Genomic DNA, 19219 nt, shown 5'->3' on the forward strand with positions numbered 1-19219 from the left:
CTCCTGTTGCTGACATACTCATATCCATAGTTGTTCGGTCAGACTTCTTTGACAGAAGCATAGCACCTGTGATAGTAACTTGGAGACAAGCTAGTTTTGGCTCATGGTTTTGGTCCATGGCAGGTGGACATTGCTTCGGGGCCTGAGGTAAGGTGGTAGAGGGACGTGCCTGGCAGCTAAGACTGCCAAGAAGGAAAAGAGAGAGAGAAGAGGGCCTGAGCTCCCAATATTCCCCTCAAGGGCACACCGGTGTCCTAACTTCTTCTCTTAGACTTCTTAAGGTTCCACCACCTCTGATAGATCAGGCTAAGGACCAAGTATGTGACACATTAGTCTGTGGGGGCATTTATCCAAACCACAATATTTCTATTCATCTTGGAGACCTATTTTAACTTTTAAATATTAGAATTGCTAAGATAATTTGTGAAGGAAGAGATCCAACTCAAGATCTATAAGAAAATTAGTCATTTTTCTTTATAGTCACATTCACAACTTAGGAGTAAAAATGGGAAAAACATTTCATTTGCAATAACACCAAAATAGCAAAATATATATTATATTTATTATGGTGTAGGATTTATCTGTAGAAAATAATCCAATATCTTGCTGTCTATGGTAACTCATTTTTATAATCCCAGTATTTGGAAGGCTAAGGGAAGAAGATTGGCATGATTTCAAAGTCAGCCTTAGCTACTTTTTGAGTTCCAGATTATATATCCATATATATATAGATACAGCATAATACTCTGTCTCAGAAACAAAACAAAAATGTAAGATTCTAGTCAACTGAAGAATTTTATGCTAGTATGGAAAGATTAGATATAGAAAAGTTTCTCTACAAATTGCTTTGAGTTTATACAGTTCAAATAGGGCTATCAACAAAGTCTAGTTACAAGAGATCATCATGTAAAATAATAATGCATTTTAGATGAAAACTCTATATAGCCCTAAGGAAGGAATAAAAAACATAAAGGGCTTAATTTTCCAAATATCTCAATATAATATAAACTTTCTATAATCAGGACAAATTATATTTACATAGTGATTGGTCATTGGAACAAAACAAAATCTAGGAAAAGATGTTAGTGTAGAAGAAAATTTAATATAGCATACATTTTAGAAGTAACAGGATGCTTACTTATTCTGGCATAGCTGAACATCTATCTAAAGAGCAATAAAGTTTAATATCTTCATTGTATCATCTTTAACAAATTCTGCAAATATTAAAATCAATGTTAAAGCAAAGTAACGATATTGTATTTGAAGAAAATTTATAACACTATCACCTAGGCTATTGAGAATAACCAAAGCACAATGGGAAACCAAAAGTTAGAAAAGATATACCAGTTTGATCAAAACTGCCTTTTAAAGGCAGTTGTGTCAGACAAAAGGAATAGGCAAATGAAAAACTGCATTTTAGCTAGTATCTGTGATATTCTACAACTCTTTGCAAATTGTCAAGAAAAAAAGATACAAAATTCAATAGAAAAATTAACATTTTTGACAGAAGATGAAATCTAATAATCTATGCTCCTACAAGCATACAGGCCCTAATCTCAGCAGCGATGAAGGGAATGTTACACCAACATGAGCTCCTTTCCTGAGAGAGAAAGCAGGCTCAGAGCTTCAAGTCTGGTGACACTATCTTCTGTGATAATAGGGCCTCACTGTCTTTTCCATCTTTTCCTGACTGCTTTGTCTACTTACTGCATTTGCCTGTCCCCAGGACTGTGTAAAGGAAGACCACGGCTACAGGTCACTACTGGGCTACTGGGTTCTTTTAAAATATTATTTTAATTATATTTGTTTGTTTATTTTGTGTGTATGGTGAGTCAGTTGTGTGTGCCAAGATGCAAATGTGGAGGTCAGAAGACAACTTGCAAGAATCGGTTCTTTCTTTCCACCATGTGGGTTCTGGGAATTGAACTCAGGTTGTCAAGCTTGGTGGCAAGCACCTTTACCTGATGAGCAATCTTGTTGGTCCACTGTTGGGTTCTTCACAGTGCAGCCATAGGAGACATTGACTCCGAGTAGGTGGTTTCCAGACATCATTTGTATGTGACACACTTCCCTCTGAACAACAAAGAGTTGAGGTGCTAGAGAGAGTTGTCTGCCTGTGCCCGTGTTCTGCTCTCTTCAGTTGTTTTATCCTGTAGGTAGTTTGCCCTACAACTCAAGATGATTCACATTCATGTCACTTTTCCCAAAACAAGCTTCACATATCAGAAAATTGAAATAATTTTCTAGTTAAAGCAACAAGAAAACCTAAGGAAAGAAGTAAAACAATTTTAAAAAGACCTGAGTCCATTCAGGGAAAATGCATTTAAAACCATAGGATAGTTGTAGGGATTTAATGGCATGACAGTATAGACATTACAGAGGAACCCTTTGAATGAATGGGAAAGTTTAGCCCATAGTTCAACATGTGATCATTTATAAGAAGAGAAACCCTGTAGGTACAGTAAATGTCAGAAGAATTCAAAGACTTCATAAGAGAGAGAAGCCCTATGGTACTCTTCAGTGTGTAAGAGTCTATATAGTAACCATCTTTTAAGTGTAACAAGAGGACAAGTGAGGAAATTTATATGGATATGAACATGGTGGGAAGGCATTCAGTAATAACTCAGCCCTCATTCACAGGAAGATCATTATAGAAAAGAAATCTATGAATATGATGACTATGAAGAATAATTTAGCCACCAGCACACCATGATACCCACAAGAGAATTCAAGTAGGAGAGAAAAAAAATCTCCCATACATAACCAGTATGCAAAAGCCCTCAGCACATGTCTACCTCTGTGTGTAGAAGGAAACTCTGGAGAGAGATCCTCACAATGTAGTAAGTAAAGGAAAATCTTTAGCAAAAAAATCCTCCTGATCATCTTCAGGTAATTTATACCAGGGGAGCAATTTCAGTGAAATAAATAAGAGAAATCTCATATGTACAAACATTCTAAGTATAATGGACTAGGAAAGACTTCAGTGATCACTCACACATTAGTGGGCATGCACGTTCTCACTCTGCAGATTCCTATGCCTGGAGTCCAAGTGGAAATGTCATCAGCTGGGTTTCATATCAGAAAAGTCACCCAGGGAAGACACCGCAGAGATTCCTGTGGCAATGACGGAAATGTGTCACCTCACTGCCAGTTGGCATCATTTGGAACAAATGTAGGACAAAGATGTAGGCTCGTCTAGATGTACTGAGGATAGAAGTTGTAATTAAGGGTGGAACTGGTGACAATTTAATAAGTAATCAATGAGATAAATCTTCCTCAGTGAATATTATAATAATAATAGAAAATTCTTTTAAAAGAATCAGCCATTCTTTTGAGTGTGGGTTTAGTTTTTCTTTAATAACCCATTACTCTTGATTAGCCAGTGTCTGTTTTTTATGCTAGCGATAAATCATGATTACAAAGACTTTGAGGTCATCAGAAAATAACCTTGAATGTTAACAAAAAGTATAGTACATAAATAGTTTTTTTGATTGGTGTTAAATTGTGTATAGTCATGGACAGGACAAAAGGAAATATGAAAAACACATGACTTGTAAGTGAATTAAAAAATTTCAGTATTGTTCACAGGGTTAATAAAATGGAAACAAAGGTGACTGATTGCTAGTAGAGAAATGATTTAATATACTATTATATCATATCATGATAAAATATTTTACAGTCATTAGAAATTATTTAGAACTATTAAGTCTATCCATGAGGTATCATTAATTTTAAACATGTAAGATGGAGAAAGAAATAGAGTCTCATTTGTGTAAAGAAAAAAAAGGGTACAATTAACATATAAGTATGGGTTTGTATGTATATGTATATATGTACGTATAGGTATGTACATTAATATATTGTTGTTGATGAGTATAGATGCTCATGTAGAAGCATAGGGAAGAACACTTACATGCACTATATTTTTTTCTTTTTCTTTCTTTTTCTTTTTTTTTTGTATGCTAGGGATCAAGCTCAGGGCATCAGGCACAGTAGGCAAGTGCTCGGCCTCTGAGTCACACAGCATACCATCTTACTAATGTGACTAGATAGGAAAAAAAGAAAAGTTGAATTTCCAAGTAATCATGAGTTATATTTACTTAAAATGATAGATGTCATTGAGTATATGTGTGTTGATGCCTAAAATAGTTCATAGGATGATTTGGAGGCTCGTGTGTTTTAAGGTAGATTGATTATTCAGTAACCAAATTGTTGTCTTTTCTGGGACCACAGTAGATTACCAACGGTAGTAGAAAAATGTCTGAAACCCTTGAACCATTTAGGGACACTTACTTGATCTGTGTGGGCAAATGTATCATTTGTCCTTTGCACAATGAAGAACAGAATCAGAAGCAGCCCATAGGCCTCTCCAGCTGATTAAGGAGCAGGACCAGGGCAAAACCCAGGCTGTTCACTGGCTTTTCTTTTTCCTAGATGAGGATGGTCTTGGTATAAGTATTATTGGAATGGGTGTTGGCGCAGATGCTGGGCTTGAGAAGCTGGGAATATTTGTCAAGACAGTAACAGAAGGTGGTGCTGCTCAGCGGGATGGCAGGTAAGCTAGCATGGTTGTCTATGACAAAAGTCCTAGGGAACAAGTCTTCAAATTTCTCTCAGTGTCATCTTTTGATTTAAAAAAAAAAAAAAAAAACTTCAGTGTTTCACAGATGTAGGGAATGTGAAAACAAATTATTCCTTTCTTATTTATAAACAAAATGTCTTTGTGATATATGGTAGATAAACAACTGAGTGGATCTTTCTGTCTACCTTTATTTCTACCCATCCATCCATTTATCCAGTGGAAAGTGGGCCAAAATATTGGTGTATATGGTTGAAGAACATGTTCTGGGAAAGTCAGTATATAATTTTATTTCAGAAATATTGAAGTGAATGATAAATCTCAGGACAGAGGGAACTTGGGAATGCTGCTTCTGCACAAAGGGGCGGTCTGAAATGTTCTAGTGCTTTTCCATATCTTCTGTCTGGAAACAGGCGGTAGAGTGCTGCCTGAGCTTTAGACTGACAATCTCTAGAGCAGAGGCTGGCAGTCTGCACTTACCCATCCACAGCAGAGCACTAGGTAATTGTGGGCTAATGTTTTAGCTTTCATCAGCTTACACTACATGTGTCTTTAATGGAAAGACTGAGCTTTGTAACAGGCTGCTGGTATAGTGGGGTAAAACTGGAAGCAGAGAGCTGGCAATAGAAATCAATAGCAACCTTAAGTTAGGACAACCAAATGCAAAGAAATAACAATGAATAAATAGCATTTTTATGTTGAATTATGTCACTTAACAGCCTTATCAAGAAATAATCTGTGAACCTCCTTGGAAACTCACAGTGACATTATTTCCTGTATAATCCCAAAATACTTGCTGGTGTACACAGTGTACTACAGGGTACTAAGTTGATTTATTTTATTTGTTGTTTTGTTTTCTTGAGTCAGGATGTCACTATGTATCCCAGGCTGACCTCCCCATCCATCTCCCGAGTGCTATGCACACCACTAAACCTGGCTGGAAGACCATGCCTTCTGTGTTGTCTCTTCAGTGGGGTTAGAGACCACGTCTTAGTCACTGGTCTTGGTTGTATTCCCTCAGCAAATAGTATAATACTTTGCAGAGAGAAAGTCTGAAGTGAATCTTCTGGGTGAATGTTCAGTTGACTACATGTTTATCGCTCAGAGTAGAATATAACTATTTTGTGTTTGAAAATAATTTATTGTTTTTCTTTCTTCCAGTGTGGTAGTTAAGTATATAAACTCTTTGACCCTTCAATGATTTATATAATGATACTAATATTTCCTATTTCTAAGTTACATTTATTTATTTATTTATTTATCTGTTTATTTATTTGTGTGTGTGTATGTGTCTGCACATGTGCCCCAGTGCCTTTGTGGAAGTCAGAGAACTCACCAGGGCTGGCCTCGCCCTCTACCACACGTGTTCCTGGGATTGAGCCCAGGTTATTCTGCTTGGTGGCAAGCACCCCCACCCACTGAGCTATCCTGTTGGCCCAGTAGTTCCCATTTTTATTTTGCTTCCAAGTGAGCTATACTTTATAAAATCTACTTCAGTTGTCTTATGTGATGAAACATTTTAAGTCATCTCAAGGTGATAGGAAATAATCCTGATAGTTAGTATTTAAGCAGTACTAAAGTGAATTACTATGAATCATCTCTTTTAAGTGAATTGGCCACAAAGTAAACAAAGATATACCTTGTAAATTCAAGGATAAAAAATAATCTGCATCCATCACTTTTTGTATGTTCTGTTGTTCCAGACATAGACCTATTTATATTTTTCTCACTTTTTTTAAAAATTGTTTGTTTTCTATTAATCTGTTTACTCATTTTATCATCCTACATGGCTTCATTATTTATTCTGATGTTAGACCTTTCCTTGAAGACTTTGGATATTGCTGTTTCGTATGTATTTTACATACATTCAAATCTTTATTACCCAGCATTTTGGGAAGATCTCTGTCCACTGAAGATCATCAGTGTTGCTCCAGCTGCTCTCCCTGCCTTTCGTCCTTGGTTCTTTGTTGACACACACCCCATGACAGAGGGTTTCCCCTGCTTCCTTCCTAGAAATATCATGGCAACAAATAATTATCCAAGTGCATTAAACAAACCTAGTGTAGTCCAACCTACATATTTTTAGTGCTCTTCCAGCCATTGATTCCGGTTCTCTGTATTGAGGACTCTCAGCAGTTATCAGAATGAGGCTGAAGTGCAGTGTTGGTGCACACTTCCATTTGCTACCGCAAGCCGTTTGCTATCACAAACTCAGGAAAACTCCTACATTGCTGGCCAGGCTGGTGGCCTCTATGTCCTAGTCAGCTACATTCTCACATTCTCCTTCCCAGGGGAAGTAGCCTGCTTCCTCAACTGTTCTAGAACATTTTAGAAAGTCCAGATTATCTATAGAACTGTAGTCTGGGATGCAGAGAGCTAGCTGTCCATTTAGTTTTTACCACCAGGAGTCACTACTCATCTTTTCTGTGCTTTTAATTATAGCCAAGATTTGAGGGAGATTATCAGTGTTACTGCTTGTAATTCACATCTGAATGTACAGGCTAAGAGATTCAGATGTGGTGAGCTTCAGACACTTTCCTCCCATTCTAGCCATGATATCTGGGATGCTTGGCTGGTTGATGGCCACAGGGATTGGAGGAGGGAGTAGAGTAAAGCAAGAGTAGAGTTCAGTTGATTGGACCTCTCTCTAGTTCTGTTTCTCCCTATAACTTCTGGGAGTAGTCTCTCCTTCCACCATGAAAATCAAGCTCAGGCTTTCAGCTTCAGCTCACTGAGCCATCTCACCAGCTCTCTCTTCCTTTTTAAAAAATGATTTAGCCGGGCGTGGTGGCACATGCCTGTAGTCCCAGCACTTGGGAGGCAGAGGTAGGCAGATCTCTGTGAGTTCAAGGCCAACCTGGTCTACATAGTGAGTTCCAGGACAGCTCGGGCTACAGGGAGATCCTATCTCAAAAAGACCGAAAAAAAAAAAAATTAAAGGTGGCTTTTACTGGCCTCCTTTTTTTAGATTCTGAGCATACAAAGTAATGAATTTCATGATGCCATCTTTATACATATGTGCCATTAGACTTTGCTCACATTTGTCCCCCAAACCCCTCCCTCTGTTTGCTTATGTTTGGTTTTTGACATAGGGTCTCACTTTATAACCCTGACTGGCCTGGAACTTACTGTGTAGACCAGACTGGCTCAAACTCCCAGAGATCTACCTGACTCTGCCTCTTGACTTCAGGACTAAAGGCATGTATCACCATGCCCAGCCTTGCTTATTTTTTTTAAATAGTTATAAGCTTTAAATTTCTTCACTTTGATGAATATATTTTTCTTTTTAATTAAGTAATTAATTTAGCTTTTAAAAAATATATATAGTCACACTCTATAGTAGATTGGCCTAGAACTCACCATGTAGCCTTAACTGTTCTGAACTTGAGGCGATCCTCCTGTCTCAGCATCCTTAAGTGCTGAGATTATAGGTAAATATAATCACTTCTGAAGTGACAAAAAAGGATTTTAAGTTTCTTTTAATGTACATAATTGTCCTAGTTTGTTTCTCCTTTGCTGTGACAAAACATTCTGACCACTACCAACTTGGGGAGAAAAGGGTTTATTTAGCTTACATCTCCCAGGTCACAGTTCATCAGGGAGCCCAAGGTAGGAACTCAGGGCAGGAACCTGGAGGCAGGAGCTGGAGCACAGGCCATGGAGCAATGCTGCTCAGCCTGCTTTCTTATGCAACCACAGGCCCACCTGCCCAGGGGTGGCACCACCCACAGTGGGTGGGCCCTCCCACATTACTCATCAAGAAGATGCCCCATAGATATGGCCACAGGCCAGTCCAATAAAGGCAATTCCCCAATTGAGGCTCCCTCAACCCAAGTGTGTCAAGTTGACACTAAAGCTATCCAGCATCATACTCAAATTGTACTTGGCATTCTTGTTTCCTTGATGCTGTCTGTGCTGAAGCAGACAGGATGAACTACCATAGGATCTGCATAGTAATCATAAAACCCTCCTTTTTTACACTAGTTTTTGGTCTCTGGATACATAGAACAAATCCAGCTGTGTGTGTGTTTTCCGTGTTGCTGGGACATGGAGTGGATCATAGCTTGGGCTCTTAGCCTATCCAATGTTCTTTTTCCAGAAAGATGCATACTTCTCTCTGATGCCACACTCCTCCCTGATGAAATTCCTCTAAGAGTTTATCATCTGGACTGCTGGTGATAAAGTCTCTCTAAATTGACAGATTTTTTCCCCCCCTCTCTTTAAAGTACTTTTTGCATAGTTTTGTTCTGCTTTGAGGCCCATGGGTAAGAGGCCCATGGGAAAGAGAGCGTGCCATAAATACTGTTTTTCTGCTTATAATTCCCTTGTGTATGTTAGACATTGTGAGATTTCTGTGGAAGTATAGAAACTCCAAACTATGTGTCTCCCTTCTCTCATGCCCCTTGTGACTTTGAGGAAATGTCTTTTTGCCTGGGATTATGAACTATAGATCCTAGAGCCTGGAAGCTGAAGCCTCCCTGTTTCATTGCTATGCGCATGTCCGTGTTAAATAAGATGCGGTGACTATAAGGCTTCAGTGTGAAGGAAAGCTTTTCACCCATTTCCCTAGAACTATAAAAATGTTATCAGTTGTCAAATTAGTGTATGCAATGCTCTCTTAAAGTTATAAAGCCAATATAAGTCTATGGGTGAAAATTTCTAAAGCCTTAAAAAAAAATGTAAGGAAGAAAATACAGATTTTATGATTCTCCATGCTTTGCTGAGCACTATTAAAGTCCTGCTGGAGAATTTCCTCCCAAATTTTTCAGTGAAAATTTGTTCAGTTAGTTAAGAAAACTAGGATTACCTGAACATTCAGTAGGCTTTCTTACCATAGGGATGTGTTCCCAGTCCTATATAGATGCCTAAAACATGGCAAGAACCAAATCCTACCCTCTGTGTTTTGCCCTATTCATTTTTTGCCATAAAATTTAACAACTCTTACATATATTTTTTTTCCTTCCTTTTTAAGTTGAGAGTGTTCATCCTTTCACTTAAAGGAAGCCCAAGATTTCTCTCTGGTATATTTGAGTTGTAGCCTTACTCTTAGGTACTATCACTACCCTTGTGCTTTGAGGCCATTGTTAACTAAAATAAAGAGTTATTTAATAGAAGCATAGTGATACTGTAACTGCCAATCTGGTAACTTAGTGCCTAGGTGACACTGTGTTGAGTAGGTAGTGGGCACAGCATGTATATACTGGACAAATGGATGAATTTCATCCCAGCTGGACACAGCAGGAGAGCAAATCTCATCATGCTACTTAGAATGGCATACAGTTTCAAAGAGTGGAATTATTTATTTCTGGAATTATCCATTGAATATTTTTAGATGGAAGATGACCATGGGTAATAGAAATCATGGAAAGTAAGATCATGGCATTAATGTACAGTTTTGGATCTTTTATATGTTTTATTCATTAAGGGAGTAGTTGTTGAATGCTTACTAAACAACAACAGTGTTCCATGCTCTTCATATTTTTATAGTATTTAATCCTCCTAATAGCATTGATTAAACATGTGTTTATTATTTCTGTTGTATAGAAGGAAGCTAAGGTTTCTTGTGTGTGTTCACAGGTAAGTGGCAGAGCCTGACTATGAACCTAGGCCATTTTATTCCACAGTCTGTATTTATATATTACATTTTATGAAGTAATTCATTTTTATAGTAGATTCTAAGGACCTGTTATACTATAATATTATATATAATTATAATTATTTGAAACTAATGATTCAATAACTAATAAACTATGATTGTTTATTTGAAACTAATTTGCAGCACTAGAATTACTGTCAAATTTAACATTACATATTAAATCCTCTAGAAACACATTGCTAAAATGCACTTCAGAAAGATTTCCAGTCTGTGCTCCCCTAAGCAGAAGTCCCCTAATAGTAGCCTCCTGCAGCCCATTGAAGCTAGGTATTGTGAAATAATAAAACCTTCAATAATTTGACAAGTGTGACACAATTACTCTTCAATGAGTAATTGAGCCCTTTAAATATATTTATTGTTTTTATTTATATGTATGTGTATGTGCCTGTGTGGCTTTATGTGCATCTCATATGTGAAGGTGTTCACAGAGACTAGATGGAATTGTTGGATTCTCTGGAACTTGAGTTACTGGTGGTTGTGAGCCACCTGGTGTGGGTACTGAGAACCAAATTTGGATCTTCTGCAAAAGCAATCGGTACTCGTAACCATTGAACCATTCTGCCAGTTCATTTCTTTGAGCCCTTTAAGATACTTAGTATATATTTCTATAAACTATATTTCTTTTATTTTTTAATTATTTGATGTTCTTTTTTGTCCTGTTGGCTGGTATTTTAGTGAGAATCCCCAGAAGTAAGTGGTCCAAACCAAATGCCTCCATTTTTGAACTACACAGAAATTTCTCCCGTGCTCCCCCATTTTAACAAGGTGATCCAACATAAGAGACAAAATTGCCAAACTCTAAACTTAAACTTGATGAAAGTCTGTGTTTACTTCCTAATTTTAGCATTCTATCAAATTTCTTGCTTTGAAAATTCTTGAGCTACACTGTGACACGTTGTGTTTTCTTAGTCTTCTGGTTTATTTTTGATGACTGTATAGAAAAGAATCCCAGATTCAAACCTCAGACCTGCAACATGTAGAATCTCTTTACATGTAGATCTGATTTTAACTCAAATTTAGCATAAAAGACACTGAATTCCCATTTTTCCTTGAAGCTGGTCTAAAAACCTCGTGGTGTGTGTGTGTGTGTGTGTGTGTGCGCGCGCGCCTGTCTATGTGTATGTCTCTTTGTGTCTGTGTGTGGGTAGGTGTATCTGTATCTGTGTGTCTCTGTTTCTTTGTCTGTGTGTTTCTGGATGTGTGTGTTGGTGTGTCTGTGTGTGCTTTCTCCATTCTTCATTATCTTTCATGTAAAACTCTTGAGTCATCTTTTTTTGTTGTTGTTTTACTATTTTTATTTTGTGTGAATGAGAGTATTACCTGCATGTATGTAAGTGTAGCCATGTCGTGCATTGCCTACAGAGGTCAGAAGAGAGCATTGAATTCCCTTGCAACTGGAGTTACAGACATTTTTTAGCCGCCATGTGGGTGCTGGGACTTGAACCCAGGTCCTCTGCAAGAGCAGCCAGTGCTTTTAACTGCTGAGCCATCTTTCCAGCCCCTGTCCAGTCACCTTTTATTCACATTTATTTTACCTAAATAGTCTCATTCTGTTGTGCATTTCATTCTTTTCAGTGCCACTCAGATTGGTTCTTTTGGGTTTATTCTCTAGGCCCCATCTGGAAGCCAGACTTTTCTAACCTATTCTTTGGTGTCTGTGAGCCTCTCTCAGCTGATACATCCCTGTTCATCCCTGTCTTTGCTCCAATCACTTTCTTGTAAAATTATCACTTTGTATGACTCCTCTTTTTTTAAATATAAAAATCATTTTATTGTGATATACTCATACGTAATTGAGATGTATAGAATCTGGGCCCAGGAAACTGTTTGCTTCAGCAGCTATGTTAATCTAGCTGCATGATTTTTTCAATATGTGTGACTTTTCTAAACAACAACGTACAGGTCTCCTGCTTTGTGCCAGTCATAACACAAGGTCTTTCTGGTCTCAAAGATCTGTCATTTGTGTCATTTAATTCTCCACTTCAATCAGGAAGATTGCATTATTAACTGTGCTATTTCCTTCTTCAATCTCCATGCATACTTCAGTCAAAACAATAATTGCCAAAACTACAGTGTACTAAGGCCATGAGTTATGTCAATTATGATGATGATGCTTTTACTTTTTTGTTGCTTCTTTGTAATCTTTGTAGTCAGTACTTGTTTATAATCTTTGTAGTCAGTAGTTATACTAGACCTTCTGGATCTTAATTAAGGCTTAATTCTTATGATAATTTATGGTCAAAGAAACTAAGGCTTAGTTGTGCAAAACAGAATTAAGAAAACTGAACTGAAGTCAATGAAGGAGAAAGCATCTGAGTAGACATTTGCAGAAATAGAACAATGGTGATGCTCTGTAAAGAGGGAGCATATCGGTTATACATAGTTTATGCATGGCACAGCATTTTTTATTTGCATTTATTAGTTTATATACTACAAACTTTAAAGATGAGGTTCCTTTCTCACCTCCACCTGGTGTCAAGAACACATTTCTAAATTTTTTGTGTCACAAAACATTTTAAATTTAAAAATTTAAATTTAAAATTTAATAAGCATTTCTTCCTGGAATATGTCATGCTTTTCCCAAGCATTCATCACTTTTCCTGTTTTGTAGACTTGAGGTTGCTTGCCACCAAGGTTTGGAGCCTTTATTTATGTTCAGCTCGTCTTTGCCATATCATCCTGTTCTGTTTTCTTGTAGAATGGGAGGATAGTTCCCATAGTTCTTTACCCCAGATGTTTTTCCCTTTCTGTCTTTCAGAGATACTTTGTAGACAATACTGCTTCTACCTGCCATCTACCTTCTCTCCTCATTTTCCATTTCTCAGTAATCCTCTTTTTAATTTTCTTTATTGCATCTATTTATCATGATCCTAAAACAACATGCACATGAGGAAACTGAAGCTTGGGGATTCTAACTAGATCAACAGTAGGTGGAAGCATTATTGCTGGCATGTATAAAGAGATAAACTTGATATAATATGTCTCCAGTATGTACTTTATCTGTTATTTGTTATCTACTATATATTACACATCTTTTCTATCTTTTCTTTCCTATATAGTGATTGAATTTTGTGTTTTTTGTTTATTCATACATTCATCTTATTTTAATAATATGGGGATCTTGCTTGGCATGGTGGCACATGCCTTTAATCCCAGCACTCTGGAGGCAGAGGTAGGTGGATTTCTGTGAGATCAAGGCCAACATGGACTACGTAGTAAGTTCCAGGCCAGTTGGGGTTATAGGGAGACCCTGTCTCATAACAACAGTAACAAAAAGATAGGGATCTTGCCATGCTGTTCAGGCTGGCTTCAAATAGTCTTCCTGACTCAGTCTCCAGAACAGCCATGACTACAGCATGCCCCCACTCCCACATTTAATCTAATCTTTACTCCTACCCTGTTTCTTTTTCTACTACTGGGACACATAGAATGAACTTGGGAGCAGAGGAATCTCTGGTGAGACTTCATGTCTGCTTTGCTTTGCAGCGTTTCTGACTAGCCCAGGAAGTACTTTCTGAAGAATGAGGGCCTTGCCACCTTCTCAGAATTCTGGGAGGAGATTTGATCATTTTATAGGACCACAAAGAAAGTAAACAGTAGGGGGGCTGGAGATATGACTCAGCAGTTAAGAGCACTGACTGCTCTTGCAGAGGACCTGGGTTCAATTCCCAGCACCCACATGGCGGCTACGAACCGTCCTTAACTCCAGTTCCATGGGAATCCGAAACCCTCTTCTGACCCCTGTGGCATTGCATGACACGGGTGCACTTACATACATGCAGGCAATGTACTCATACACATAAAAATAATAAATAAAATATTTTTTAAAAAAGATTTATAAAAAAAGAAAGTAAACAGCAACAATTTGTATTTTCTCCTCCGAAATAGTATATGCAGGAACACTTTTTCAGCTAGATATAATTTAAAAAGCAAACTCTTGGAATTAATGATAAAGTATATCTTTCCTTCGATGCACATTTATTATATGTCACTCACTGTTAGTCATTCACTGTAGGTCAGCAAAGAATAAAAACATTGAAATTTTAAAAATTACTGGTATGGTATCATCTTCAAAAATTAAGCACATCTAACAAAATATTGTCTCTATATGAGGAAAATTATAAAATTCTGATTAAAGATATAAAAAGAACTAACTAATAGAAGACATCCTATTCCATGTTCATGGGTAGGAAATATTGTCAAGAGGTGAATTCTTCTTGATTTATGTATTTAATGAAATCTCAGTAAAAATTCTAGCAAATTAATTTGTGGGTGCATTACTGTCCTTTCTGTTGCTAAGATAAAATACCCTCACAAAAGCAACTTAAGGAATAAAGAATTTATTTTGATATACAGTTCCAGAGGGATAGATGTCCACTGTGGAGGAGAAGGCATGGAAGCAGAACAGGAAACTATCTGCTCACATTTCATCCTCAATCAGGAAGCAGAGAGAGTGAGCAGCAAGTCGGACCAGGTTATGAAACCTCAAAGCTACCCCCAGTGACTCACTACTTCCAGCAGGGCTCTACTTCCTACAGATCTCATAACCTTCCCAAACAGCACCACCAGCTGGAAACTGAGGGTGGAGACACAAGAGCCCTTGGGGGACTTTTACATTCAGGCCACAACAGTGGTTATTGATGAATGGACTTTGAAGTTTTGTATGGAAAGAAAAAGGATCACAAACAGTAGACTCAGTAATGGAGAAGTTCAAGGGTGGAGAGTGACACTACTTGATTCCAAGGCTTTCTTTTAAAATTGTGAGGATCAAGAAAATGTAGTACAGACAAAAGAATAAATAGATCAACAGGGCAAAAGACAGAACCCAGAAATAGACCTCAAAAATTATACTTAACTGACCTTTGACAAAAGGAGCAAAGGAAATACACTGGAGAAAAGTTAGTCTTTTGAGTAAGTGCCGCTAGATCAGATAGATGTCCCTAGCAATCATCACCACCATCACCATCACCATCACCAGCACCATCATCATCATCATCATCATCATCATCATCATCATCATCCTGGGAAAGATTTTACACTCCTCATAGGAATTATCTCAAAATGGATCACAGAGTTAAATGAAAAATACAGAAGTACAATTCTATACTTCAAACTGTCTCAGAAACCTTAGAAAAGTGGCTGTGACTTTTTAAGATACAATAGCATAATCCATGAAAAAAGTGATAAGCTGAACTATTTTAAAATTAAAAACCGTTTTATGAAAAACGTTGTTAAGGGCTGGGGAGCTGGGTCAGTTAATAAAATGCTTGTTACATAAGCATAAAGATCTAAATTTAGCTCCCCAGCACCTGCATAAATAGCAGGGCCTCTCAGCTCAGCCAAAGAAGAAGAGACAGGAAGAACCTTGGTACCCATTGGTTAGCCATTCCCGCCAATTGGTGAACTCCAATGACAAACCTGGTCTCAAGAAAGACAGTGGAGAGTGATAAGTAAGACATTGATGTTGCCATTGCATATATGCCTACGCAGATACACAGATATGCCTCCCCCAGCACGTATGCAGGAGCGAACAAAAACAAAGCCAAAAGAAAACCATTTAAGTATGAAGACAAGTCACAAAGACTGGGAGAAAATATTTGAAAAGATGGAAGGACTGTTACTTAGAATAAAGAAGTCTTAAAACTAAACAATAAAAAATGATAACCCAAATTAAGATGACATATAGAAGCAAAGTAAACATATAGAAAGATGTTCAAAATCATATTTCATTAGGGACTTGCAAAATAGGACAGTGAAAGCATACTGTTGCCCACTTATTAGAATAGCCCAGATATAAAATATTGACACCACCAAATGTCGACACAAATGTGAAACAGGAATTCATTGCTTCTTGAAATATAAAGTGCTATAGACACTTTGGAGGACAGTGTTAGAGTTTTTTATACTCTTAACCATATGATCCAGTTGAAAAAGTCTGTACATAAATCCACACAAGAGATGCTTTTATCATCTTTGTTTAAAATTATCATAATTTGCAAGCAACCAAGATAGCCTTCAGGATTGGATATCTAACTTTGGTACATGCAGACAAGGGAATCTTTTTCTGTGTTAAAATAAATGACTTGGGGGGTGCGGCTGGAGAAATGACTTCACGGTTAAGAGGCGACCCAAGTTCAGTTCCCAGCAGCCACGGTAGGCAGTTTACAACTGTGTGTAACTCCACATTCGAGGGGTGGAATGCTTTCTTCTGGCCTTTTGTGGGCATTCACACTCATGCACCCACAGAGGCCCATATACACATAACTAAAAATGAAATAAATCTTTAGGAAAAAAATGATTCAATCAAACCTTGAAAGGACATGTAGGAATCTTAAATGCATACTACTGAGTGAAGTAACGTGATCTGAAAGGTTTGCATATCTGAACCCTATGATAATGACTTCAAGCAAAGACAAAACCCTGGAGACAATAAAAGAATCATCAATTGCTGGGATTAAGTGGAGACAGGGGGAATGAGTAGAGCATGGGTGGAATCTTCCTATGTGACGTGGTTATGTGTCATCACGCATCTTTCAAAACAGCAGTAGAAGTGAACTTTCCTATGAACCAGGAACTTGGGTGGTAAAGATGTGGCTGTGTGGGTATTTGACTGTAGCATGTGATATACAACGTTCCTGGTTGGGAAGATTGTGCATGTGTGTACATGTACAGACAGAGACTGCAGGAGAGCTCCTGTACTTTCTACTCAATTTTATTGTGAATATAAAACTGTGCTAGAATATAAAGCGTATTAACTTTAAAGAGTAGAAGAAGGAATGATAAAAATATAGGAAAGTTATGCTCTTTTCTAATGTTTTTAAAAAAATATGTAATCAATGGAATGACAAATCAACATATACAAATGACCCACGAAGTTCTGATGATACATACTAACCCTTTATTAAGAGGCCATTGAGGACCAGGGTTGTGAATCAGTGGTGGCACATACTTGCTCAGCATACCCAAGGATCTGGTCTCAATTCCCAGCAACAACAGCAGCCAAAACAAAATCGAACCCACCTAATACTTCCATTGTTACTTTAATAAAGAGATAATTAAATTCTACTTTTACATTAACTTAAAATTTGACAATAAATGATTTTTTTCTCTGGTCTTCTAATTTATAAGATTTTCAAAACCAAATTTTGTGAAAATTTAGCCAATTCTATGACTGTCTTTGGTAGCAGATGTTATAATCCAAAGCGAATAAAAACCGTGTCTTTGGACTTTCCATGCAGTTCCTCTGTCTTGCCACACACGCTCATTTTACACTTCATTATGTTCTTTAATTTCCTGAAAATTTGTACTTTACAACTAATTTACAATCCTTTTTTCTTGAAAAGCAAAACAAGCCTATTACCTACATAATTATACTTTTTCTTAACACTGTAGTTTTTCTAATACTGCAAATGGTGAATCACTCATATTAACTTGGAGTCAATTAACTTCTAGCTAAGCAGCCCTAGGAAACAGGAATTTGAATTACCTGTCATTTACAAGCAATTTGGCTGACTAGCAAATATTCTGTGTAGCCATGCACTTTGTTTTTCATTTGTGTGTGTGTGCACATACGTGTGTGTGTCTATGTTTGTGTCTGTGTCTGTGTGTGCATGCACACACACACACACACACACACACACATCTGCATCATGCAGAGGCTAGAGCAGGATGTCAGGTTTCTTCCTCTATCACTCTCTACCTCATCACCTTGAGATAGAGCTCTCGATGAACCTGTAGCTCAGTTTCAGCTAGGCTGGCTAGCCATCGAGCCCTTAAGAACTGCCTGTCTCTAGGCCCACACTGCTGGAATTACAGGTTTGTGCAACAATGCCTAACTTTTTACTTAGGTGCTAAGAATTCTAACTCAGGTCTTCATGTTTGCAGAGCAAGGGCTCTTACCTGCTGAGCCATCTTCCTAACCCCCTATGTTCTCTTAAAGTGGCAAGGATGCAGCCTTCAATTATCATAATGCAAAATTATAGTAACACTTTAACATTTTAAGTTAAGAAGAAGAGTAGTGTGACCAAGGTTTTAAAGAAAAATAAGAATCTTGGAAATAGTGGTTTCATGGGCAATCTTATATATGGATACTATTAACTTATCTGATCAGTTAATCCTCAGAATTTTAGGAAGTTTGTATTAGTGAACTTCATGAAAATGCAAACCCATATCTTTAAAAAAGCTATGGAAGAAGCATAACTATGTATTTCAGAACAAAATGATTAAATTTGCTAATTTATATAAAGATTCAACCTTGTTACATTAATATGGGTTCTGATTCTGTAAGAAAGTTGATTTTCCTTAAGTGACTAATACATGCATACCTTTATTAGATACTATAATACTAGATTCATGAATTGCTTATAGTATATAAACCAATTAGATCAAATATTCTTAATTTTAGAGAATTTATAATTTTTAATCAGTAGTCATATAATGAGAGGGTCTTATATTCAGTTACATAACATAATAGAATTCATAGCTTCAGTTTTGCAACCTTAGCAACACATTAATTTTTCAAAGAAACAAAATCTCATAAATCAACATTTTAGTGATCTGTTTTCCTTTTCTGGGAGCCATGAAATGTTTTGTGAAATAATTTGAGCTCATAAATACAGAAAGAAAATTAAAAGGGCAGCAGGTCACCTTCTTTATTAACTGCCAAGTGAGGGGTCGTAGAGCTTTATAATCCAACAGAGATCTCCATGGTAAGATTAAAAGATATGATCCCATCACTGCTGCTTTTTCAAGGGAGTCATCAATCTCACCACCACCACCACCACCACCACCACTACCACCACCATCATCGTCAGTACAAACTAGTTTCAGAACTAGCCAAATGGCAAAAACTGGGGTGGGGAGCACAAAGTATAGAGGGAGAAAAATAAAAAGAAAGAAAACCAAAGTGCTAGCAGACCTGAATGGCAGCAAAGAAAAGTTCTGTTTTTTCTTGAGAGTCATTCTGAAGTCTGAGATGAAGGGAA

General features: G+C 37.3%; 1 protein-coding gene across 7 annotated transcripts in view; it reads left to right on the forward strand.

The window, feature by feature from the left end:
* The window catches only part of Ppp1r9a (protein phosphatase 1 regulatory subunit 9A), a 337004-nt gene that overhangs the window by 200186 nt on the left and 117599 nt on the right, over positions 1 to 19219 (forward strand). For all 7 annotated transcript variants that reach the window (XM_029558365.1, XM_029558368.1, XM_008822569.3 and 4 more), the window contains exon 4: positions 4435 to 4555. In XM_029558365.1, the coding sequence (XP_029414225.1) occupies positions 4435 to 4555 (121 nt within the window). The remainder of the gene's footprint in view (positions 1 to 4434; positions 4556 to 19219) is intronic.

Source organism: Nannospalax galili, unplaced genomic scaffold, assembly GCF_000622305.1.
Source record: "Nannospalax galili isolate Female #2095 unplaced genomic scaffold, S.galili_v1.0 scaffold85, whole genome shotgun sequence".
NCBI classification, from domain to species: Eukaryota; Metazoa; Chordata; class Mammalia; order Rodentia; family Spalacidae; genus Nannospalax; species Nannospalax galili.